General features: G+C 44.5%; 1 protein-coding gene across 1 annotated transcript in view; it reads left to right on the top strand.

Annotated features, from left to right (window-relative positions):
• The window catches only part of IMPA1 (inositol monophosphatase 1), a 48,260-nt gene that overhangs the window by 2,363 nt on the left and 18,317 nt on the right, over positions 1–27,580 (top strand). The window contains exons 2-5 of the mRNA XM_073679534.1: positions 9,469–9,534; positions 11,217–11,350; positions 13,054–13,158; positions 17,003–17,048. Coding sequence (XP_073535635.1) covers positions 9,475–9,534; positions 11,217–11,350; positions 13,054–13,158; positions 17,003–17,048 — 345 coding nt within the window. The 5' untranslated portion in view covers positions 9,469–9,474. The remainder of the gene's footprint in view (positions 1–9,468; positions 9,535–11,216; positions 11,351–13,053; positions 13,159–17,002; positions 17,049–27,580) is intronic.

Raw genomic sequence — 27,580 nt, forward strand, 5'->3', positions numbered from 1 at the left:
CCACTATGCAGGGAAATCTACATAACATAGAGGTCCCACTACATTTGTTACTGAAGGGTAAAAATATTCCTTTTAGCGTTTTTGAGTATTTTTAGCCGGGGGAGGGGGGTAAGCAATGTGCAGAAACTCCAATGTGTAATACATAGACATACATAGTGTCATTGTAAAGGAGATGGGGTGGGGGTTCTGTCCCCCGTCACAGACTGCTGTCAATCAGATATATTTCACCTACCCTGTTGATAGGTTGATATGTCATTAGTGGCACAAATACCGCACATTTAAAGGTGTCCACTACCCATTTTGAATATCTCAAATGTGCTGAATAAAGTAAAGAAGCATAAATACCTCCCGGACACATCCTCCATTAGGCTGGGAAGACGGTGACTTTGATCACACGGCCTGAGATCGCTCCGTTCAGCTGCGACTTTCCAGCATAATACAGGTGGACGGGGTCACATTGTGAGCTTTAGGGATACATTTATATTGGTTAGCTATAAAGAATAGCTATAAGCATGCAGATATCTAAACATTTCTTAAGGGGTGGTCCGACATTAACACAAATTTAACTCTAAATCTCTATTTAGTGTAATAATCTAATTTGATTTCCTAGTATACTTTAGTTAGTTTACTTCCTTTTTTCCCCTTCTCCCATGACAGCACCACCTGAGAGAGGGTATCCGCCCACCAAGGACAGGAACCTACTGAATAAAAAGGCGGTACCTCTCCTCCGCATCAGTTTTGGTTCCTGTCCCTGATGGGAGCCTCACCAGGTGGTACCTCACGTACCTGGATTATGGACGGTGCGGCCTGGAGGCCGTGGAAGCAGCAGATGGTCCCTGTTCCCAGCCCGTCTGGCTGCTGCCCGGGTCTGCGTGTGGGGAGGAGGTGCTGTTTCCTTTGGATGCCTCCCCGCGTGCGCCGGGGCCTGCGGCCGGGTCTGCGCCTCGCAAAGATGAACTGAGCGCGCCGGCCGGCAGGTCTTCCGGGCTGCGCACGTGGAGGTCGCGTCGCACCCTGTGACGGAGCGCGCCGGAAGTCCGGGCTGCGCACGCGCGGGGTGCTGACGCGCCCTATCACGGAGTGCGCCGGAAACCGGGTCTGCGCATGCGCGGGTGGGAAGCTGTCATCCCGCTGCAAGCGCGCCGGGTGCCGCTGGGCTGCGCACGCGCAGAGGCAGGTGGATCTGCGAGTAGCGCGCCAGCTGGCTAAAATTAAAAAAAAAAAAAAAAAAGAGAAAGAGATGAGCACGCTGCCGGAAGGGGAGGAGCCTAAAGGAGGTGGAGCCCTACTGCTTTTAAGGATGGGGAGCAATCAGGATGGCGGTGTCTGCATCCCCGCCATGATGAATGAGGAACCGCAGTCACCTGGGCAGCAGCTGTCACCGCCACAGGAAGTACAGCAGCAGCCACAGCCATCAAAGCAGCGCAAGCAGCTCAAACAAATGGAACGGGAATCTTCCCATCGACAAAGTCACAGCAGTGAGGGGCGTACGAGTTCCGGCAAGACTGGTCAGAAAAGACTTCGTCAGTCCACCTCCGCCAGATGGGAGCCCTCATGTGAACGGCAACCACCGCCTCCGGAGGCGAAGAAGTGTAGTGCTAAAAATAAAAACAGGGAGTGTGCTTTATGCAAAATCGGTCTTCCCACCTCCTATGCCAAAAACCTATGCTCAGACTGTATTCAGAAAACCATTGCAGAGGAGTCCCCCAGGTTTTCTTTAGAATTAAAGGATCTAATCCAGACAGAGGTCAGAGAGTCTTTAAGAGGCTTAACCTCACTCAAAAAGAAGAAGCGAAAACTAGTTTCTTCAGAATCAGAGGAATCAGTGGAGTCCCGTTTTACGAGAGAACTGCCTTCCTCCTCTAATCACTCCTCATCGTCATCGGAGTCTTCGGATGATAATGGGGGGGGCAGACCTTGTTTTTCGGTTGATAATACTGAGAGACTAGTTAAAGCCGTCAGAGGGACTATGGGTATTACCGATACCAAAGTGCCCAGAACAGTCCAGGATGTTATGTTCGGGGGCTTAGACCAAAGGAGGAGACGCTCATTCCCGGTCAATGACAGGATTAAATCTCTGATAGAAAGGGAATGGAAGAAACCGGAGAGGAAGGGTCAGCTGCCGTCATCCTCCAAGCGGAGGTACCCCTTTGAGGATGAGGATGCGGCTAAATGGGACAAAACCCCTAAGATTGACGTGGCCATTTCAAAATCTTCAAAAAAATCCACTCTGCCCTTTGAGGATTTAGGAGCCTTAAAAGACCCGCTGGATAAAAAAGCGGAGTCCTTCCTTAAGCAAACCTGGGAGTCGTCAGCAGGGGCCCTTAAACCGGCAGTAGCAGCAACCTGCACTGCTAGATCTATGATGATCTGGCTTCAACAATTGGAAGACCAGATCAGGGGGAATGTGTCTAGGGAGAAAATTCTATCAGACCTTCCTCTTGTGCAGGGAGCGGCTGCATTCCTGGCAGATGCATCGGCAGATTCAGTTAGGCTGGCTGCCCGGTCTGCAAACCTCTCTAACGCAGCCCGTAGGGCGCTATGGCTCAAGAGCTGGCCAGGAGATGTGCAGTCAAAGTCTAAACTGTGCTCAATCCCTTGTGAAGGGGACTTCTTGTTCGGCAAAGGTCTAGATGACATCCTAGATAAAGCCGCAGACAAAAAACATGGATTTCCCACGGTGTCTGGTTCCCGATTTAACAGTTCCTTTCGGAAGAGAAAATACAGCCGCAGTAAAGCTCCCAGAGACAAAGGTAGCTGGAAAGACCGAAAGCCGTATAGCAGAGGCTTCATGTTTGGGGGTCCCTCCTCCGAGAATAAGAAAGCCCCTAAGTGACAGTTCCCCCCAGGTGGGAGGAAGATTGTCCCACTTCCTGCCTGCCTGGAAGAAAATTTCATCCAATTCTTGGATCCTAGGGATAATCAGGAGGGGGCTCACACTAGAGTTCAAGAGCAGGCCCAAGAACACTGTCAAAATATCAGCCCCCAGAGGTTTAGTGGAACAGATAGCCTTACAGCAGGAAGTTCTCTCTCTGCTCAGGAAAGGAGTTCTGGTGGAAACACCTGTACCCGAGCAAGGAAGAGGATTCTATTCGACCCTCTTCCTAATAAAGAAGCCGGACGGCTCCTTCAGGACCATTGCGAACTTAAAAAGACTGAACGACCATTTAATCTACAGGCCTTTCAAGATGGAAACAATAAAATCAGCCATAAAGATGTTATTTCCGGACTGTTTTATGTGCGTCCTCGATCTGAAGGACGCCTACTACCACGTCCCGATTTTGCCAGATCATCAACAGTTTCTAAGAGTAGCTGTACAATTCGGCAGGCACGTAAGGCATTTTCAGTTCGCAGCTCTTCCCTTTGGCATTTCCATGGCGCCGAGAGTCTTCACAAAAATCATTCTGGAGGTCACAGCACACTTGAGGGAAAGAGATATTTTAGTCATCCCTTATCTGGACGACTTCTTAGTAGTGGGCAGATCAAGTCAACTCTGTGCTCTAGCCCTGGCGGACGTCATGGCCAGTCTAAGACGCCTAGGTTGGCTGTTAAATCTGGAGAAGTCAAGGCTGGAACCAAAGAGGGTTCAGTCTTTCCTGGGTCTCATTCTGGACTCGGAAAACCAAACCTGTCTTCTGCCAGAGGAAAAGAAACTGAAGATCAGATCCCTAACATCTCAGATTGTCAGCAATCCGACCATCACCCTGAGGAGTGCAATGTCTCTGTTGGGTACAATGACGTCTTGCATTCCGGCGGTTCAGTGGGCCCAGCACCATTCCAGGTGTCTTCAACAGGAGATTCTGGCAGCGGACAGGCGGCTCAAAGGTCGCCTGAATGGGAAAATATCTCTTCCAGATGTTGTGATCAACTCCCTGGACTGGTGGACATCTCCGGTCAACCTATCTTTGGGGGTTCCTTGGACCTTCCAGGTGTCGGATACAATTACAACAGACGCAAGTGCGGAAGGTTGGGGAGCTCACCTAAGGGATCGTTCTGTACAAGGCCTCTGGTCGGACAGCGAGACAAGCCTCTCTTCCAACATGAAAGAGCTGTTGGCAGCCAGAAACGCGCTAAAAGAATTCAGTTCTGTTCTTCAGGGTCCTCACGTCAGGATAATGTCAGACAACAGATCAACAGTCGCCTACATCAACCATCAGGGGGGTACCAGGTCTCTCCCTCTGATGTTAATAGCGGATCAGATCTTCAGTTTTGCCGAGAGTCGGCTGGTTACGCTCTCGGCACTGCATATAAAAGGGGAAGAGAACATAAAGGCCGATTTCTTGAGTCGTCACATCTTGAAACAAGGAGAGTGGGAGTTGAATCCAGCCGTTTTTCAACAGATTGTGGATCGGTGGGGACAGCCCCAGATAGATCTATTTGCAAACAGACACAATCGGAAGACCGAAACCTTTTGCTCCCTGAATCCAAAAGAGGGGGCGTTTGCGGTGGACGCGCTGCAGATTCAATGGGATTTCACTCTAGCTTATGCCTTTCCCCCTTTAGTACTGATCCCTACTATCCTGAGGAAGATCCGAGAGGAACGGGCGAGGGTTATATTGATCGCCCCGTTCTGGCCCAAGAGACCATGGTTCACTTGGATGAAGAGAATGTCCCAAGCAGATCCATGGGTTCTTCCGGACATCCCGGATCTCCTCAGGCAGGGCCCAGTCTGTCATCCCCAAAGAGCGGGCCTGCATTTGACGGCTTGGATTTTGAGAGGTCGCTATTGACGCAAAGGGGGTTTTCTCCAGATCTTGTTACTACCCTTCTAGCAAGTAGAAAGCCCATAACAACTAGAATCTATGGTAGAACCTGGGCTAAGTTCTTGTCTACCTCGGGTCAGTCTGCCAAAGGGAGGGTTCCTATTGAGGCCATACTAGAATTCCTCCAGAAGGGGTTAAACATGGGACTAGCCACCAGTACTCTTAAGGTACAGGTATCTGCTCTGGGGGCACTGTATAATTATGACTTGGCAGCAAATAGATGGATCATTAGATTTATTAAAGCCTGTCATAGATCCAGACCTATTCCTGTTCCAAGAATGCCTCCTTGGGACCTTAATTTAGTTCTGGAAGCATTAACCAAACCTCCCTTCGAGCCCTTAGAGAAGGTTTCAGAAAAAATCTTAACTTTAAAGACTGCGCTATTGGTGGCCCTGACATCAGCTCGTAGAGTCAGTGACTTACACGCACTATCCATTAACCATCCATTCACTCAAGTATGTATGGATAGAGTAATCTTAAGACCAGACCCGGCCTATCTTCCAAAGGTAGCCTCCAAGTTCCATAGGACTCAAGTAATCACTCTCCCTTCCTTCTATCCTAATCCTAGGGATTCTGAGGAATATAAGCTTCACACCTTAGATGTTAGGAGGGTGTTAGTCCAGTATTTGGAAGTGACAAAAGCCTGGAGAAAGAGTGACGCTTTATTTATATCCTTTCAGGGGGCTAGGAAAGGACTTAAGGTTACAAGGGGGACCATAGCTAGATGGGTCAGGGATACTATTACCTTAGCCTACTCTTCTAGCAATCTGCCGGTTCCTGAGAACCTGAAGGCCCATTCCACCAGAGCGGTAGCTGCTTCCTGGGCTGAGAAGGCGGATGTGCCCATCGACATTATATGTAAGGCGGCAACTTGGTCATCCCCTGCTACATTTTACAAACATTACCGTCTTGACCTTTCCTCTTCTACTGATCTGTCCTTTGGTAGAAGGGTGTTGCAAGCGGTGATCCCTCCCTCTGGTATTTAATCTCTATAAATCTCTCAGGTGGTGCTGTCATGGGAGAAGGGGAAAAGATCCTAGTTACTTACCGGTAACGGGATTTTACAGAGCCCATGACAGCACCCTATTAATTCCCTCCCCTTTATCACTGTGGTGTGCACTTTTTTTTTTAAGGTGTTTAGTACATATGTTGAGGTGGTGGTTATGTATTAACCTGTCTTCGGAGGCCCTCTCATGCTCTGAAACAAAAACTGATGCGGAGGAGAGGTACCGCCTTTTTATTCAGTAGGTTCCTGTCCTTGGTGGGCGGATACCCTCTCTCAGGTGGTGCTGTCATGGGCTCTGTAAAATCCCGTTACCGGTAAGTAACTAGGATCTTTTATGACCCTTCGTTTGCGAGCCCCTAGTTCAGGCTGGGTTAGTCAAACGAGATGTCATCAAGGGGCAGAGCTGTGGTCATGGCCAGGGACGGACTGGGACTGAAATTCAGCCCTGGCATGTAAAAGCACGCAGGCACATGCTGTCCCAGCCCCCGAGCCCCAGATGGAGATGTCTATTACTTATATTACCCTCCCTGAAGGAAATCAAGATTTTCAATACCGCTATATAAAATTGAATAATAACAATATTGCAATATAACAGACAAATACCAACAAACCATAACCAAATATTACCCGTATATACAGTACTGATAATACCACCATACTGTTTGTTAAAGGGGTTGTCCAGGCTTGGTGTTAAAGTCTATGTGACTTCAGACTTCTGAATCTTCACAGCACGCACTATCAGTATACTCCGGTGCCAGCGTTGCGAGAGGCTGTCATGTGACCACAAGTATGGGATTTCCACACCTCCGGCCACATTCCAACTAAACGTACTCTGCTTTGCTAAATTGACTTGTATTGAGAGAGGCCGTGCACATCTAGCCAGCACGTGATCGCCTGAAGTCAAATCATACTTGTGGTCACATGACCGGTTGCTCCTGACACCGGAGAATCCTCACAGCACGCAATGCACACACTGAGGATTCAGAAATCTGCAGTCATACAGAGTCACTGCAGACTTTAACATTAAACCTGGACAACCCATTTAATTAAAAAAACTGCACTAGGACTGATATCACGACCATACATTGACCATATAATGCTCTACAGACCATATATGTGTGTACTGTGCAGATTCTCACCAGTGCCGTTCTCGCTGGTTGTTGTCATTCGTTTTCCCTCTTCTTTTTAATTCGGCCCAGACCGCCATGACCTCTTCTTCTGACCATACTTCGTCCTTGTAAAATATAACAGGCATCTTTACTGCTTTTCCAAGACCCTCCTCTCATTCTACCACCTCTACAAAAACCACAACTTGTGCTGCCTTATAATAATTCCCCTGTGACCCCTTATAATAGTGACCATGCACCTAGTTATAATAATACAAACAGCCCCTGTGCTTTCTTATAATAATAATAATGCCTCCTTGCTTCCCCATAATGACAATGACCCCCCATTTGGCCTCCCAAGGGGAGTACATACAAATAACAGGTCCTGTAGAAAAAGTCAAGTCCTATCACGTCAAAGAATGGCATAGCTTACAACTTTCTAAGAAACAGAGGATATGTATTGCAGCACTTACATTTATTTTCCCTCTACTAAAGCCCCTAAGTGGTCTCACCCACTATGATGCCCCTTTCGTGACCCTCATAGAGTATTATGCCCCACGTGGTATGATGACACCACAAACCCTATACAAAGTATGATGCAGCACAGCACCCACATATTAAGATGGTCACCACAGCCCCCCATACATTATGGTATTCAGCACTGCCCCTAATATACAGTATGAGATGCACAACAGACCCCTATATAAAGCATGTTGCCCATCATAACCACCCCATTAAATTTGATGTCCCCCTTAATCACCCCATACAGTATGAAGGTCACCACAGCCCACCACATAGTATAATGTGCCCTATAGACCTCCACACAGTATAATGTCCACCACAGCCCCCACACAAGATGAAGATCCACCATGTAGTGTGATGGTCCGCCACAAACAGCCCCCATGTAGTATGATGGTCCGCCACAAACAGCCCCCATGTAGTATGATGGTCCGCCACAAACCGCACCCATGTAGTATGATGGACCGCCACAGCACCCAAAAATAAAAAAAATCTTTATACTCGCCTAATCCTGTCTCCTCATCCTCCTCAGCGTCCATCACCTCTTCTGTCCCGTCTCTCAGTTGACGCTGGCGGTGCGATGCAGGTGACGTCATCGACCGCCGACGTCCTCTGCATGCGACTGCCTCCAGCAAGCCCCCGGCTGAAGGGATGCCCACGGCCCGCCTGCGCAAGTGACCTGTGCTGTGTGTGAAGGGATGCCCGCGGCCTGCCTAATTAAGTGACGGAGCCTTCGGCTCTGTGCTCCGTCACAATTGCTAATAGCAGGTAATGCGGCCCACGGCCGGACCGGCCCATCTGGCATTTGCTAGAACTGCTAGATTGCCAGTCCAGCCCTGGTCATGGCCACAGCCTCTGCCCACACCCTGAAACGGAGTCATCAGTGACGTTTCAGGGCTGGGCTAATCCCTACTCTACCGAGCATGTGTGGGTTGTCAAAACCTATGTATGCTCAGCAGGATCTTGTCACTGTACAATATTCTGTTAATACACAGTGACAGTGCGCTCCCACACCGGCCCTAATTAAAAGTGATGAGCTAGCAAGAGCCCTGTAAGTGCAGATTGTAAGGAGAAAACCCGGCGAGAAGAAAAAGAGACCAGCACCTCCCCTGAAATTGACATTGGTTTTGTGGGCAGGGCTAGTCTCTACTTTTTCTGGTTGCTGGGTCTTAGCCTTACAAATAGACACTGACAGTCAGGACTGTGGAGTCAAATTTGGGGGGGGAAATGGACACAGTAGTTCAATTCAGTATGTGCTGTAAATTTTTCCATAAGAATTTGGGAAAGTTATGAAATGTTCTATTCCTGATCTAAGATCTCGGCTTTTAGTTGAGATAAATCTGTGCTGCACTTTATGTACATGCTCAGTAGTGAGGCAGTGCTGTGAAGTCGGAGTTGGGAGTCAGGGAAATTGAGGAGTCGGAGGTTTGGCTTAACGACTCCACAGCCCTGCTGACAGTGCACTCTCTTGCCGACTTGTCACTTCTTATCAGAGCTGGCGAGGTAGCACACTGTCACTGTGCATGAAAAAAGAATATTACACAGTGACAAGATCCCACTGAGCATATGTAAGATTTGACAACCGACACATGCTCAGCAGAGCAGGAACTAGCCCATCCTCCTGAAATTGACATCACTGATGACTCTTCATTACCGGGTGAAGACAGACTCCCTCTGCCCCCTGATGACGTCTCGTTTGGGTATCCCAGCATGCACTGCGATTCTCAAACGAAGTGTCATCAAAAAGGAAGTTACTTTCTATATATATATATTTTTTTTACTATGTTGCTAGAAAAGCTAATAGATATTTAAGATTAAATAAGTGTTCGTTTTGGACCACCCCTTTCAGTGCGTGGGAAACTCTATTGCATCTCAAACGTTTGCTATAACGAAAGGTAGCATTCTAAAATAACTTGGAATTGCTTACCACTCCAAGCTCTGCCATTCTTGTGGTCTTATGGAAGTAATAACATCCCATCAGGCATTTGACCCCGATGAGTTTTCCAAGTACTAGAAAACCCATTATTGATAAATGTTTGGGGCTCAAGCGTAATTCCAATTTTTTGTTATCTAGGTTAAAATGGCAGAATGGCAAGAATGTATGGAGTTTGCTGTCCAAGTAGCAAGAAAAGCTGGAGCGGTGCGTATTGAAAGATATATCAACTGAATTCATTTTACCTTTTTAGTTGTCTACATTGCGCTATAAAAGTGTTCCCCAAATACCATCCTCCAGGCCCACCAACAACAGATCATGTATTCAAGGATTTTATGTATTGTATAGGTGATTGAATTATAACCTGGGCAATACTAAGGACATCTGAAAAACATGATGTGAATTGGGGAGCACTGCTCCAGTTCAGCTGGTGCCCCTGTGACAAATCCAAAGTCCTAGCCTTATGCTAACACTTACTGACATGGGAAAGCCCATTTAGGTTTAAGGCTATGTTCACACTAGGCGTTTTTTCAGCGTTATTTTTATCAAATTTTCAGTTGCGTTTTACAGTACCAGCAAAGTCTGAGATTTTAGAAGTCTCATGCACACACATTGGTTTTTGTGTCATCAGTACTTTGTGCTATGCATGTTTTTTGCACAATAGAGAATGTGACTTCTTTCAACGTTTTTTTTTCTGTGTTTTTCACCCATTGAAAGTAATGGGTGGTGAAAAAACGCCTAGTGTGAACATAGCTATCAGGTTTTGATGCATTTTTAGTGGGATAAAAAGCAACTACAGCAGTATGTGAAACTCATTTATTTTTGTGATTTTTACCATCTTGTCTTGGTCACCTGAGATGGCAGTTTGGATTAGAACTGTTTAATTAAATTAGTGATGTGTAAAATGTAAACAATGGGTGAGCTAGGTGTGAAATTGAACAATACCTGTGGCCCACGGAGGTGTGAAATTGAACGATGACTGAGCAACTTAATAGCAGACCACACTGTGAAAATAGATAGTGTCCTACAAACTCAATGTTATAAAAACTATTCCTGAACAGCTATCCCCCACTGTTACATTTGTAATTGTGGTTAATATGCTTTCACATATGTCTTGCATTGGTGACCTGTGTTCATGCTTCTGTGGTGGAAGCAAAGCTGAACTTTGGGATCCTGAAAAATGCAGTAAAAATGCACCAAAACCTGCGTTTTTGACCAGCTTCTTTCCTGCCAAGAGATCAGGTTTTGCTGCAGAAAATAAAACGCTGAAAAAACACCTAGTGTGAACATAGCCTTACTATTCTCCATGTCCTTTACTGACTATGAACTGGTGTTATCCCCATTCCAAAGTTCTTGAATTGGGGAGAATTTTAAGAGGTTGTCCAGCCAAATTGATAAGCCTGCAGTCACTCTGTGTGTGAATGCAGACTTATGAATCCTTCCAGCGCACGCACTATGTGCTGCGGGGGTTCGCCGGTTTCAAACCCGGGAACGGAGGGTATGTATGAGTTGTATGAGTTATACATACTCCCGGCCAGTGGGCGTGCGTATGAGGTGAGGCCGTGCCCTCTTGTCGACCACACCCACTTAATGGTTACATCACTAGACATAATACAAGTATATGGAGCGAGGCAGGGAGTATGTATTTGTGCCATACATACCGTCCGATCCCGGGTCTGAAACCGTCAAATCCTTGCAACGCACAGTGCTTATCCATTTGGACTGGGCAACTCCTTTAAATCATTCTATGGCTGGTAAAAAAAAAAAATTCATAATTTCAATATATATATAATTTTATTACATTGCTCTGGTCTTTTTTGATTCAAGGATCATAGATGAATGCCATCTCACTGTAGGTCCTTTTAGACATTTCTCCTGATGCTTTGCAGATGGTATGTGCAGCACTGAAAGAGGAAGTTTCTGTGATGGTGAAGAGCTCACCGGCGGATCTAGTGACAGCTACAGATCAGAAAGTTGAAGAGCTGATTATCTCCTCGATCAGAGAGAAATATCCGTCTCACAGGCAAGGCTATATATAGTTATTGAATCATTTTGTAGACATTATGGGCCTGATTCATCAAAGCTTTCACCCTAGAATTCTGGCATAAAAGCTTTGAAAAGTTGCAAAATTTAGGCGCAGCTCCTAATTTTTGCAACTGTTGGTGTCCTCACTAGTTTCTCCCAGTTCTGCTAAAATGGGTGGACTAGACGGGGCGTGGTGACCACTGCTCGTCAAATTCATGAAGAGTAGTAGCATTTGCTATGCCACAAATGTTACTCCGGCAGGGACTGGAGTAGGATTTATGGCGAGGCTCACATAGAGTTGTACTTCATTTGTCCAATACAACTGATTCAAACACTCCTGATCCTATGCCACTCCATGAATCAGGAGCGTCTGACTCCAGCATGCCCCCCTCATCAAGACTGGCGTGAACAATAGATGAATTGATGAATCGCGTCCTATATGTCTCATTTTGGAAGATTTGATCAATTCTGCAGATATTTTATAAAGTGTAGCTGGAAAATGTGCACTATGTGAGGGACGATGTCACGGAAAGGGCTGGAGCTGCCTTCATTATAGTGCAGAGCTCTTGCCAGGGAGCAGTGGTGTGTGGGGAACTAAAAGGAGCGATGTTCTACAGCAGGGGCGGGGAACCTTCCTTCTGCCAAGGGCCATTTGGATATTTATACCATCCTTCGGTGGCCATACAAATCGCACGCTAACTCTGCCCACAAAGTATGTCCTGATGCTGGCACTGGTGTCAGGATGTAATCTTTCATTGCACTTGCCTTAGCGTTCAGTAGTGACCGCTGCTTGCGTGTGCTCACAGAGCACGAATAAATTAAAAGGCCAGTGGCCATCAAAACACAGCTGTTGTCCCCAGGAATTTGCCCTGGGTGGGCCTGTAAAAGAAAAAAAAAAAGTCTGAGGTTCCTCATTTTTGTTCTACAGAATGAGGCTGTAGACAGGGGCAGAAGAAGAGAGATACGCTGCAGGATGGAGCTCTATATAGAGGGGGGAAAAATGCATAACACATGTCATATATTGGCCACAAATGGTGTTATTCATTATATACACACAACTGCTTATACTGAGTTTTGATGTGTATAGGATAGGTGGAGTCTGAATTTCAGAACCCCTGCCTTTCAGTTGATTGAAGGCACTGTAGTCTCCTGAGTGCAGCGTCCCCTCCGATGTTTGCCAGGCATAGCCTTGTACTTCTGGTAGGGACTGTGCCTGGTATTACATCGAGAGCAGCTTAGTCTCGTCTATGGGAATAAGCCTCAATACCAGGCAGTCACAACTAAGAATACATCACTGTGCCTGGTAAGCATAGTACCTCTTGTAGGATCAAACTGCTTCGACCAGCTGATCGGTAGGGGGGCTGAGAGTTTGGCCCCACTGATCTTCAAATGGATTGCCTATATTTAAGACAGGCCATTAATTAAAGTCCAGGAAGGACTCTTTAACAGAGCGGTACATTAGTCACCTGGCTCAGATATATCCAGGTCTGTGTCCTCTAAATATTTAGTTTTCATTTCTTTTGTGAAGTCTGGAATGTTGAAAAACCATATTTTGCCTGGAAGGTTTCCTAGCTCTGTCTGCAGTAAATTGCAATGTAATTTCTATGTATTTAGAAGGCCGAAGATAACTTGCTAAGCTTGACTCCCCCTGAATTTATGATGGACGACATGTGGCTGAAATGTTCACTTTATCTGTTCCAGTTTTATTGGAGAGGAATCTGTGGCTGCAGGTCAGGGGAGCACTCTGACGGACAACCCAACGTGGATTATCGACCCCATTGATGGCACCACTAATTTTGTTCACAGGTAAATTTGTGAATTGGGGCACAGTTTTAAGAGCCTTTAGTTATGGAAATAATGAAATATATCAAACAATCAGGTGCTTATTGATGATTTACTCAATGCCACTGCTGTAATCAATGGAAAATTTTCATCAGAGACTTACAACTTATTACTTGTACCCAGGAGCACAAGGCTCAGTCTGCTGCACCGTTCAGTACATTATCTGGTATATTCGTGTCATTCAAAGCTACAACTCGTCCCACAGAAAACAAGCCCTCGTATGGCTACGTAGACGCCAAAGTAAACCAGCTGTGACTATTGGAAGAAGGGGAGGAAAAAACACTAAGTAGGAAATATGATGACAGCTGTAAAGGTTGCAGCCTTTGTCCTAGATGAGATTCGCCTGTATTTTTAGACAATTTTTTGAGTTTGCAATTGCATCAATTTATAATGTGGAAAAGCAATCTAGGAGTGTCAGGTATGGCGTCTTGTGCTAGTAGGGAGAAGATCTGTAGTTAGATGTCTCCCTGCAAGCTGCAATTACTTACGTTCTAGTACATACTCAAGGATTCTTGTATTAAGAGAGTCACTTAAAGCGAATGTGTCACTCAGTTTATTCTACCATAAAAGAAGAGTCCCTGCTTCCAGCATCGTGTCTCTTTGCTGTATCTTTTGCAGCGATTTCGACAGTTATCCATTTATTAGGTGCAGCACAAGTCAAGTTACTGTCCTTATAATCGTCAGCAGCGTATTCCTTGTTTTCTTCATTTACTCTGCATAGAAAGGTGTCAGTCATCAGCAGGTGGAGCGGCAGCCCATAACTAAGGCCTCTTTCACACTTCCGGATATTTTCGGTACTGGAAAAAACAGTACCGGAGAGATCAGTGTCCGTGTCTACCTGTGTGCCACATGTGTGGCAACTGTGTGCCGCATTAGGATGACACGCACCGGCGCCTGGCAATCAGCGGTACAGTTAGCTCTGTTCCCAAGCGCCGGGTGCTGACCACTGCTCTCATCATGGTTACCTGCTTTCGCTGCGATCAACAACAGCAGGGAACAATGTTGAGAGTAGTATTCTGCTGCCGATGTCCCCAAAAGCTGTAAAAATAAGAATAAAATAAAAAATCCTTATACTCATCTGCCATGAGGCAACCGCACATGCCGAACAGCAGAGGAGAATGACTCCTGCAGCGAGGGGGCCTGGACCTCCGCTGAGCTCATGAGTTGTATCCTGTAACTCAGTGAGCTCCGCGCCGACATTGGCAACAGAATTCTACTCTCAACATTGTCCCTTGCTAGTGCCAGCAGGTGACAATGATGAGTGATCGCTTCAGCAGCTGGCGCTTGGGAACAGTGCTGTCATCCGTATGTCATCACTGTGCACGTGTGTGGGATGTTTTGCGGCCTATGCAATGGGTTAAAAAAATGGACGTCAGCGTGTTTTGCCCACAGACACACTGTCCGTGTAAACACATTGACATGTGCGCAGACCCATTCATTTGAATGGGTCTACGTGTGTCAGTGTCTCCAGTATGTGTGAAAACTGTCACCACACATACTGGACACATTGACATGTGAAAGAGCCTTAAAGCAGACTGCTGATTGTGCACAGCATCAAGTGGACTACATCGCTCCGCCTGCACTGCCATTGAATGTTAATAAGAAATTATGTGCACCCCATAGTGCTGCCAATAAAAACTGTGGCTCAGAAAAACATATGCACCCTCCAAATATGGACTTCCTACTTAAATATGGCTACGTCAAAGGAAAAATAATTTACGCCAAAGTTTTTTGTAATTTTTTTTTCCCCCATCTTTGGGGCCATGTGCATACCATCCCATTGAATACAGAGCTCTCTTTTTAGTGTAGAGTATGAATTTAGCAAAAATAAGGACAAAACTGATTTTTTTTTTGTGTAAATCCATCAACAAAAAAAATCGTTGTACTGTATTTTTCGGACTATAAGACGCACCCCAGGTTTAGACAGCAGAAAATTGGAAAACCTTTTTCCTATTAATTAAAACTCCCCTGGTGGTGTAAAGTGGAGGGGTCATTCTCATTTTCACTAATTTTAATGTAGTAGGGTAGAATAGGGAGTTAATAAATCTATTGCTACTGTCTCTCTGCAGTGTATATTATACATCCTCAGCTCTGCTACCTGCACATTCAGACAACACAGAATACGCATGTGGACTGGCAGCAATTGAAACTGCAAATCCATTCCAGAAACCCACAGTTTTGTCTAGAGATTCCACAGAAAATATAGGTCGGATTTTTCCAATATGTATTTACTGTGGCCATGGTCACATGACCGTAGATTCTCATGCGAGGGAACCTGATCAATTATGCTAATGATACTCTGATAAGAATTTGATCCAACTATCAGCATAGTGTGATCCAGTTCTCTCAGACGAGAGAATTGTAGCACAGGTGAGAAGACAGGACACTGCTCCTGAGTTCAGTGTAGATCCAGGGCTGCTCGCAGCGGTTGATTCTCCTCAGCTGATCGGTCGCATGGATTACAGCGGGGGACACTCAGTACAGGTGAGTATATGGATTTTTTTATTTTATTGTTATTTTTACACAGGTGTACACTGCGGGAGCAGACACTACTACCCTCATCACTGTCCCTGCTGGTGCTGATCGCGGCGCCAGCAGGGAACTATGATGAGGGCAGCATTCAGCAACCGGTGCTTGGGAATAGTGCTAACTGTAGCGCTGATTCCCAGGCGCTGGTACGTGTGATCCTGATGCGGCACACAGTTGCCATATGTGTGACACTCGGACATACGGGACACGGATATCTCCGGTACTGGAGATATATAGATGTGTGAAACCGGCCTCACACTCACTCACACACACACACACACACACACACACACACACACACACACACACACACACACACACACACACACACGCCATAGGGACTGTCCCTTATCCCTCTAGTCTCAAGGTGTGCGCATGCATAGGTACAATATGGCAGGATGCACTCACATAAGGAGGAATTTGCGGTTTTCAATATTCATATTGGTTCCTGTAAATCAGCAATTAATATAGCTAATAAGGTCTTTGGTAATCAAATAACAATGTGATTGACCTGTTGGTCTGCTTTATGTGGGCACAGGATGGATGCTGGGCATTACGTCAATATACGTCACGTTCCAATGAAGAGCAATGTAAGAAGGCCAACCAAGATGAGAAACCCTTTACAACCATTTTGTATCTAATTTAGAATAGATATTTCTTTAAATAGAAAACCTTTTTAGGATAAAAGCCTACATAATGACCTGGATAGAAAAACTACACTATGTAATAAGGCTGGGCCTCACTGTCTAGTTGTAACAATGGCTTTATTTTTGAGTCAGGAAGTTTGCACATTTCTAAATTTGTGTGAGAAAATAGTGCGTTCACATACATACACTCTCTGTATACACTACCACATATCTTGCACTTCCCGATTGGGTCCTGAAACGTTCTCCTACATCAAAGTGAGCGGCCTCCTAAGACTCTCACACTTTTTAACAAGAGTTTTTCTTGTTAAAAAGTTCATCTTCTGAAAAATACGGTATATGACAGAGTTATTAAAAATAAATTGTATCCCTCAAAAATCATGCTCTTTTATAACTAGTACATTGACAGGAGATCACTTTTTACACCTGTGGAATGAGACAATAGCAAAATACAAATAAAAATTGCTCGGTCATTAAAACCCAAAATATCATGATCCTTAAGGAGTTCATTGAATGATTCCATTTCCCTGGATGTTACTAGAATGGATTTTATTGTGTTTTATGTGCATCTGTATACATGGTGACACTGTGTATAGAACACTTATTAATGGTGTCATTTGTTCTTGTTTGTCAAGGTTTCCCTTTGTGGCTGTATCAATCGGTTTCGCAGTGAATAAGCAGGTGGGTTGACTTGGTAACTTCAAAGCGGTGGCCTGAAACAAAGGTGTTTTTCATAATAAATGTCTGTTTAATAATCTAATCACTTTTCTAATATTTTGTTCCCTTTCTACTTTAACTTACTTCCTGCTTTTCTTTTTTTATACTTCCAATGATGTTTTGTTTTACAATCCCCAGTTCATGCTGGATTACTTGAACAGAACATCATCAGGGGGCTGCCTTCACTCTCGCAGTTGCTTTTCCCACCCTGAAACGAAGCGTCGTCAGTTTCAGTGACTGGGCTGGTCCCTGCTCTGAGCATGTGCCGATTTTCAATTCCGATATATGCTCAGTATGTGCTCCTTGCACTATATTTGATTGCACACTGACAGTGCGCTCCCCCGCTGCCTCTATACAGAAATGACAAGCTTGCAAGAGAGCGCACTGTTAGTGAGCATTGTAAAGGCGAGAACATGGCAAGTAGACAGAACAAGAGACCAGGCCAGCCCCTGAAACATACGTCATCGATTATGTCCCAGGGCATTAATGTCTGTTTTGGGGATGAGTGCTCTCTTGCTTGCCCGTCACTTCTCTCTTACTCCCCCATTCCACCCACCCGATGTTCTTTAATGACATATTAAAATGCTACAAAGTAAACACAAATTAAAGAAGGCCCACGCCATCCTACCTGCTCCCAATTTGACAACTTACAAATTTGCTAGACAAATCTACATGTCTACAACATAGACAAGTATTCTATAACTATAATCTATTGGCATGACATCATAGATTTTATAAAATCCATGTTCCTTTTCTGATCAGTCAGAAATCTGATGCATTTAATATGAAAATCACCTTTGTTTTCCAACTACCCCTTCTAGATCTTGAGATTGTTTTTGTTACTACCTATGTCTGAAATGTTATATATTTTTAATATTTTATCGCATATTCTGGTAGGTCCTCATTCCCGCAAGATTTTTTTTTTTTTTGACAGTTTAACACATGTAAACCTTTTTATAGCCAGTCAGTAATGGATACAAAAGGAAAGCTTTGTGAATGCAGTCCTATACATGCCTACTTATAAGTTCTCTGATTTTAAACAGCTGAGCATTGCAGAAGAGAAAAAAAAAAAAGCACAGTTTTAGTCTTCTGATTTACCATTTCTTTTGGCCAGCAATGGATAGATGCTAAGCCAACCTAATAAGTGTTATGTACAGGTCTTTTTGTAATTAATAGGACTGGTGCACAGTACTCACTGCTCGTTGGATACGCCATGAATATCTGATGACTCTTTTGCACCCCATGGTCATTATTTACTGATTTACATGTGTAAGGGGGTGGCTTATTTTTAACCGCTTCACGACCTTGGACGTACCTATAAGTCCTGCCTGGGAAGGGGTTCCCGACCTTGGATGTATGGATACGTCCTGGCGAAAATGCAGCACAGTGATTGAAGTCACGGTGATCGCATCAAGGTACCTGCTGATTCAGACAGCAGGGTGCCGGGACTCGTCGCCAAGGGGAGTTTTAGCGCCCCCCCCCTGCAACTATGATCGCTGTGATTGGCTGTTCAGAATTGAACAGCCAATCAGTGATTTCAGGCAATTACATTTCCTGAAACATTGAAGTCCAGCTATGATCAGTGCTATAACAGCACCGATCATAGGCTGGAGCTTAGCAGCGGCAGCGTCACCAGTCCCAGCATAGATTTGGAGCAATCGGACGATGATGTCCAATCAGTGAGCAGAGACGCGGTCTGACCTCTGTGACCGCTCTGCTCCTCCTCATTCCAGCTTGTAGACGTTGCAGAGTGGTTACTGTGTCGTTCTGCTGCGCATCTGCTGAGCCTTGTGGTGCCACAGATGTTTCGAAGCCTGTGCCATGACTTCTGCTGCTGCTGTTGCTCTGTAAGTCGTGTACCAGGAGTGTTCTTCAGGACACGGCGGAGCCACGGACGAGAAAACCAACTCTTAGGCTGAGTTCACACGATGCGTTTTTCATGCGTTTCCGCGGCGTTTTTGCAGTTGCGGAAACGCCGCGGAAACGCATGAAAAACGTATGGTAGAAGGGCAGCAATGTTCCCCAATTGAAATCCGCATGTGCTGTGCCCATGATGCGGATTTTTCCGCAGCGTAAATGCTGCGGTCAAAAATCCGCAGCATGTCAATTAAGTTTGCGGAAACGCTGCTCTTTTGCCGCCATTGACTTGCATTAGACCGCATGGAATCCGCATCACTGTATATGTTGATGCGCTTTTCATGCGGTCTAATGTGCGGATGGTACCCGGGTGTGGATGAGAGGACTCTCATCCAGACCCAGGTACCATTAAAAAAAAAAAAAAAGAATAAAATAAAAAATATATATATTCTCACCTTCTGACGGCCCGCGCAGCGCTCCTGCTTGATTCCCCGCACTTCGCGGTTGAATGAAGAAGGACCTTCGCTGACGTCAGAGTCATGTGACGGGTCACGTGACGCTGACGTCGCAAGGTCCTAAAGTCTTCACTGTCGGTAGCCGGGACCGAGCGAAGCCGGACACCGGGGGCCATCAGAGGGTAAAGTATATATTTATTTTTTGACATTCACACACTATATAAATCCATGCCGGTTGCATGGATTTATATAGTGTGAAGTTGACAAGCACTTTCCAAGTGATGCTAAAATCGCTTGGGAAGCGCTTGTCAACCTGCATGCGGAAATTAAAGTGAAGACCGCTTCATTTCCGCATGTCCCTGGCAGGAAACCGCATGTACAATCCGCATGCGTTTTTTCCTGCCAGAGAGATGCAGAAACGCTCAGGAAAAAATCCTGAGCATTTCTGCATCGTGTGCACATACCCTTACACAGTTTGATCCCAAAAGAACTATTTTACTTATTTAAGTGTATATTTTCACCCAGACAATACAAAAACATTTAAATATTATGCAAACATTAGTCAACAGCTGGAACCTCTTGGGCAGCATGGTGGCTGAATGGTTAGCACTGCAGCCTTGCAGCACTGGGGTCCTGGGTTCAAATCCCACCAAGGACAACATCTGCAAGGAGTTTGTATGTTCTCCCCGTGTTTGCGTGGGTTTCCTCCTGGATCTCCGGTTTCCTCCCACACCCCAAAGATATACTAATAGGGAATGTAGATTGTGAGACCCCAATGAGGATAGTGCTGATAATGTCTGTGAAGCGCTGTGGAATTAATATAAGTGAGTGAAATAAATAAAAATAAACCTCTGTGCTATACAGCATGGCACCTAAGCAATCTGTATTCACTATTTTTTTTTTATAGATTTGCCTGCTGGCGTACCGGTCTACACTGGCCGCCTATTACAGTTTTACACCTTAAGGCTGTGTGCCCACGATGCTTTTTTTAAGCGTTTCTGCAGCAGCAAAAATGCTGCAGAAACGCTTAAAAAACGCATGGTAGAAGGCCTGCCATGTTCCCCAATGATAATCCGCATGTGCACATGTTGCGGTAACTTCCGCTGTGGATTATCGTTGCGGAAAAAAAATGCAGCACTGCCAATTATTTTGCGGAAGCGCTGCGTTTTCACCGCCATTGACTTGCATTAGAACGCATGTATTCCACTTCACTAGATAAGCACATGCGGAATACATGCGTTCAATGTGCGGATGGTACCCAGGTGTGGAGGACAGGAGACTCTCCTCCGGACCCGGGTACCATAGAAAACTATAAAAAAAAAAAAAAAAAAAAAAAAAAAAAGAATAAAATAAAAAATAAATGTGATACTTACCTTCTGCTGGCCCTCGTTGCGCTTGTCCTCCCTTGCCGGCAGATCGCGATGGACTGGAGGACCTGCGCTGATGTCATAGTCATGTGACTGGTCACGTGACTCTGACGTCGGCAGGTCCTTCAGTGTACCGTGTTCTGCCGGCAGCCAGGACGGAGTGAAGCAAGACTGCGGGGGCCATCGGAAGGCAAGTATAGATTTATTTTTTATTCTTAACCCCTTAATAACATCTGACGTACTAATACGCGTCTGTGCCCTGGGACTTAAGAGCCAGACCCGTATTAGTACGTCATCGCGATCGCGCGCGCACACAGGCTGTGCGGGAGCGATCGCCGCCGGGTGTCAGCTGATTGTCACACCTGACACCCGGTACTATGTGCAGGAAGCGGTCCTGCACCGCTCCCAGCACATTAACCCCCGCGATGCTGCGATCGAAGTCGATCGCGGCATTGCGGGGGCAAGGGGAGGTGATCGGCGATACTCACCTCCTCTTCCGGCTTCCAGCGCAGTCTGCAAAGGCTTCCCGGGTGTTGCCATGATGACCCGATGTCGTCATGACAACATCCGGGTCACCAGAGTGCAGGAAGATTGCTTGGACATGCGCAGTGCATCTCCAAGCAATCTTCACACTGTGCACTTCTGACAGCCTTCATGGCATAGGGATGGTGCTCCATTCCTGTGCCATGCAGGCGATCAGAAAAAAAAGTGAAAGTCCCAGAGTGGGACAAAGTAATAAAGTGTATAAACTGTGTGAAAGTGGGAAAAAAAAAAAAAAGTGCAAAAATATTCTAAAAAAATAAAAAAAATAATACACCAAAAATAAAAATATAATGTACCCATCAATAAATATTATTATAAAAAAAAAACAATAAAAGTACACATATTTGGTATCGCCGCGTCCGGAACAACCTGACCTATAAAACTGTCCCACTAGTTAACCCCTTCAGTGAACACGGTAAAAAAAAAAAACGAAGCAAAAAACAATGCTTTATCACCATACCGCCAAACAAAAAGTTTAATAACACGCGATCAAAAAGACGCATATAAATAAAAATGATACCGCTGAAAACGACATCTCGTCCCGCAAAAAACAAGCCGCCACACAGCTCCATCAGCCAAAAAATAAAAAAGTTATAGCTCTCAGAATAAAACGATACTAAAAAATATTTTTTTCTATAAAATAGCTTTTATTGTGTATAAGCGCCAAAACATAGAAAAATGATACAAATGTGGTACCGCTGTAAACGTACTGACCCGAAGAATAAAGCTACCTCATCAATTTTACCACACGCGGAACAGAATAAAAAAAAAACAATTCCTGAATTGTTGGTTTTTGTTTATTCTGCCTCCCAAAGATCGGAATAGAAAGCGATCAAAAAATGTCACGTGCCTGAAAATGGCACCAATAACAATGTCAAGTCATCCCGCAAAAAACGAGCTGTCACATGACTGTCTGTCAAAATCTGGAAAAATTATAGCTCTCAAAATATGGCGATGCAAAAACTAGATTTTACAAAAAATGCGTCTTTTAGTGTGTGACAGCTGTCAGTCATAAAAACCCCATATGATTCTGGCATTGCTGTAATCACACCGACCCGAAGAATAAAGTCGTCTAATCACTTATACCGCACAAGGAACGGCGTCAAAAATAAACTCTTGGGTTAGGATTGGGCTAGGGCTAGGGTTGTGCTGGGACTAGGGTTGTGCTGGGACTAGGGCTGGGGTTGGGATTTTTTTCAAAAGTAAGAAAAAAAGATGACGATATGGCGACTAGTGTTGAGAGCAAGTGCTCGCTACTTGAGTTTGCATCGGGTGCTCTGGTATGCATTGAGTATCGTGGGTATTTGAGTGACATGCTCGAGTCTCTGCCCCATATGCTTCGCGGCCAAAAAACTTTACGGGGATTGCCTGCCATGCACGAGCAATCCCCGCATGTTTTTTTTTGGGTGTCTAATAACCGTGAAACATGCGGAGCAGGGACTCGAGCATGTCACTCGAGCACACGCTGTACATGGTGCATACCTGAGTACCCGATGCAAACTCAAGTAGCGAGCACTTGCGCTCAAGAATAATGACAACTTATTCAATATGATGACCTAATGTAAACAAATTCTGTGCCGTACCTCTGGGTTCAAAATGTTCACTATACACCTTAATAAAATCCTTGAGGGGTATAGTTTCCAAAATGGGGACACTTGTGGGGGAGCTCCACTGTTTAGGCACATCACGGGCTCTACAAACGCGACATGGTGTCCGCTAACAAATTGAATGGAAAATCGGCTCAAATTGTTAGCGGACGCCATGTTGTGTTTGGAGAGCCCCTGTGTGCCCAAACATTGGAGCTCCCCCACAAGTGACCCCATTTTGGAAACTAGACCCCCCAAGGCACCTATCTAGATGCATAGTGAGCACTTGGAACCCCCAGGTGCTTCACAAATTGATTCGTAAAAATGAAAAAGTGAAAAAAAAAAACACTTTTTCATTTTTATGAATCAATTTGTGAAGCACCTGGGGGTTCCAAGTGCTCACTATGCATCTAGAAAGGTGCCTTGGGGGGGTCTAGTTTCCAAAATGGGGTCACTTGTGGGGGAGCTCCAAAGTTTGGGCACACAGGGGCTCTCCAAACACAACATGGCGTCCGCTAATAATTCAAGCAAATTTTACAATCAAAAAGTCAAATGGCGCTCCTTCCCTTCCGAGCCCTGCCGTGCGCCCAAACAGTGTTTCTTCCCCAAATATTGGGTATCTGCGTGCCCAGGGGAAATTGCACAATAAATTTTGGGGTCCATTTTTTCTTGTTACCCCTGTGAAAATAAAAAAAATTGGGTCTAAAGTAACATTTTTGTGAAAGTTAAATGTTCATTTTTTTCTTCCACATTCAAAAAATTCCTGTGAAGCACCTGAAGGGTTAATAAAGTTCTTGAATGTGGTTTTGAGCACCTTGAGGAGTGCAGTTTTTAGAATGGTGTCACTTTTGGGTATTTTCTGTCATAAAGACCTCTCCAAGTGACTTCAAATGTGATGTGGTCCCTAAAAAAATGGTTTTATAAATTTTGTTGGAAAAATGAGAAATCGCTGGTCAACTTTTAACCCTTATAGCTCCCTAACAAAAAAAAATTTTGGTTCCAAAATTGTGCTGATGTAAAGTAGACATGTGGGAAATGTTATTTATTAACTCTTTTGTGTGACATATCGCTCTGATTTCAGGGCTTAAAAATTCAAATTTTGAAAACTTCAAAATTTTCGCCAAATTTCCGTTTTTTTCACAAATAAACGCAAGTGATATCGAAGAAATTTTTCCACAATCATGAAGTACAATATGTCACGAAAAAACAGTCTCAGAATCAGGGGAATCCGTTGAAGCGTTCCAGAGTAATTACCTCATAAAGTGACAGTGGTCAGAATTGTAAAAATTGGCCCGGTCATTAACGTGCAAACCACCCGCGGGGCTTAAGGGGTTAAACATTCTTTCGGTCACCGTATATAAATCCATGCCGGTTGCATGGATTTATATAGTATTACCAAGTTGACAAACACTTTCCAAGTGATGCTAAAATCACTTGGAAAACGCTTATCAACCCGCATGCGGAAATGCATGTGAAGAACGCTTCACATCCGCATGTGCCTGGCAGGAAACCGCATGTACAATCCGCATGTACAATCCGCATGTGTTTTTTTTCTGCCAGGGAGATGAAGAAACGCTCAGGAAAAATCGGGAGCATTTCTGCATCGTGGGCACATAGCCTAAGAATTGGTCTAATCATATGTGTGTAACGTACAGGCTTGCCTGCGGTACAACACTGAGGTTTTACAATCTTACAAATATTTCCTCTATTTTCCCAAGCAAATTTCCCTCTCCCTTCCCATAGTGTTTACAGAGGAACAGTCTGTCCTCAACTGTATCGAAAATACCCACAACAAACTACAGTGACTGCCATTTAGCCGTAAATCTAGTCGTACGCAGTTGAATAACTGTTCAGTACTAAAATGCTGTGCAGAAACTTTCTCATGTAACAAAATGGAGTTCAAGTATGGTGCGGAGTCCGTTGTGTGCCGTGTCTGCACCTCCCAAAACGGATTGGGATTTTCTTAATTAATAAACCAGCATTAACCGTGGAAGCGAATCCGAAAGGTCTGGATGCTGGTATTGGCAACAAACGTTGTGTGAAGCAGTTAATATACCTAACTAACTAACTACAGGCTATATCTTAGCCTTGAATATTTTGGCGCCAAAATGTTATGTTATGCATGGACAGTTACTCATTGCGGGGCTTCTTCAACAGGTGAGTGGTACCATTGATGCTTATAGCTTAATTTCTCAGTGGTGTCCAACACCTCTTCACTGTAGATCCTGGCCTTTATCGTCTCTGGACAGCGTTTCTGACAGGAATCTCTTCAAACTTGGACTGGTTCCGGTCGTGAGCAAGCTCAGCTCCGATATGCCGTTTCTCTGGTGTCAGTGGGGTGTTCTCACAAGCAGATGCTGCTGAATTCCCTTTCAGTGCGTCCCTTTCTGTTCAGGACATATTCCAGACTACCCCCAAGATGGCCGCTCCACTTATTGCTGTCACATACTTTTCAACTGTCCACTGGGAATTCTCCTGAGCACAGTAACTAAGCCCTTCCCACATGAGCTAAACCAATCACCAACTGTCTCCGTTGGTTGCTGGGCAAACTTCATCCTTCACGCTACTGCAGTTATTGCCCCTTAACAACGTGCACTGAGCTTCTTATCATCGGTACATTAACGGCTTATTCTCCTTATATAATCATGTAATACAATGCATTTTAAATCATTCACAGAATTAAAACCTTACATAAAAATATATACAGTCTTTCAACAGGTAGAGTGTTATACTGGTGTGGATACAGATTTACACAATCGTATCACTCTGGTGAACCGACACACCTCTCACATCTCCAAAGAAGACGTTCCTGATCCGGTCCTGTTCCCTGCTTTTTCCTAATCATCCCCAATCCCCTTCTGCCACCAAGCATTAATCAGTACTTGATCGATCGTTTGTTTGTTTTTTTCATGTGCCCTGCAGCCACTGAGCGCGTATCAGTGACGCACATGACTGATCAGCGTCCGTACTCTTTTGGCCAGAACTTTTTTTTTTTTTTCCTTGTACATTTTTACCACCTCCCCTTTACACCACCTCTGTGCGTGCACCCTGCGGCCGCTGATCAGTGACGAACATCGCTGATCGGTGTATGTGCTCACTTTTGGCCAGGGCTTTTTTTTTTCCCTGTCCACTTCCCCTTCGGCACCACATCCGTGTGTGCGTCCTACAGCCATCGAGCACTGATCAGTGACATACATCACTGATCGGTATCAAGTTGTTTATTTTATTTGATACTTAGCGCCCCCCCCCCCCAAAAAAAAATTAGATTAGTTGATACGACTAGATTAGAGCCAGTAAAAATATACCTTAGTAATCAGCATCTACTACACTATATTTTACTAGGGTTAGTGTCAGAAAAGTATGAAAAAAATAATCAACCAACTCTGTCAGACCATCATAGCGAGCTGCCCTGCTCCGTTATCTCATTCTACTATAAAAGGTAAACATGAAAAATTTTTAAAGAAACACAACACAATTGCAAACATTTTTTTTTTTTTTACCACAATTGCATGCATTTAAGCAAGAAAAAATATTCTAATGGTGAACAACTCCTTTAACCTAATTTGTTGCCACGTGTGCTTTACATGGCAAAACAAGACAACCAACACATTAGATGGTCAAACATCATTTGTGACTCAAAAAAAGATTGGTTGATTGACAACCTTCATACCTGTATTCTGCTAAACCATGATGTAATAGAGCAGAGTTCTGTTGGTTGTATGAGCTGCACCCTGGCACTACACCTACAGTGATCATAGGGGTTTCAGTCCATTTTAAAGGTTAGGGTATGTTCACACTAGGCGTTTTTTCAGCGTTTTTTGATTATTTTTTTAATGCAAATTTTCAGCTGTGTTTTACAGTACCAGCAAAGTTTGACATTTCAGAAATCTCATGTACACACACTGGTTTTTGTGTCATCAGTATTTTGTGCTTTGCATGTTTTTTTGCACAATAAAGCATGACACTTCTTTCAGCATTTTTTACCCATTGAAAGTAGTGGGTGGGGAAAAAACGCTGAAAAATGAAAAATGCCTATTGTGAACATAGCCATCAGGTTTTGCTGCATTTTTAGTTTAAAAAAAAGCAAGTACAGCACTATGTGAAACTAATTTATTTTTGTGATTTCTCACAAGTTTACCATCTTGTCTTGATCATCTGAGATGGCAGTTAGGATTAGTTCAGTTTAATTAAGTGATTCATAAAAAATGAAAGTAAGTAAATGCATTGCCATTGGTGACCTGTGTTCATGCTTCTGTGGTGGGAGCAAAGCTGAATTTTGGGATCCTGAAAAATGCACCAAAACCTGCGTTTCTGCCTCAGCTTCTTTCCTGCTAAGAGATCAGATTTTGCTGCAGAAAAAAACCACTGAAAAAATGCCTAGTGCGAACATATCCTTAAAGTAGTTTTTTTTTTTTTTTTTAAATCCACTAACCTATATTTAGCACAAAGGAGCTACTTGCAGAATGGGAGATTATTTTTGTTTTAGAAAGTATAGTCTGAAGTTTAATAAATGTCCGCTTTAGTAGAGGGCCTGATTTACTGAGCCTCTGCCAGGAGGATAATATGTAGGTATAAATTTAGATATAAATTTAGATATAAAGACTTTAATTTAAGGTTTATATGGAGGAAAGAAATTCTTCTGAAGCACATCTGTGAAGAAGGTGATGAATACATTGCTTCTTAAGCCC

Source organism: Phyllobates terribilis, unplaced genomic scaffold (assembly GCF_046119375.1).
Source record: "Phyllobates terribilis strain yellow unplaced genomic scaffold, ASM4611937v1 Scaffold_4__5_contigs__length_816908805, whole genome shotgun sequence".
Taxonomy (NCBI): domain Eukaryota; kingdom Metazoa; phylum Chordata; class Amphibia; order Anura; family Dendrobatidae; genus Phyllobates; species Phyllobates terribilis.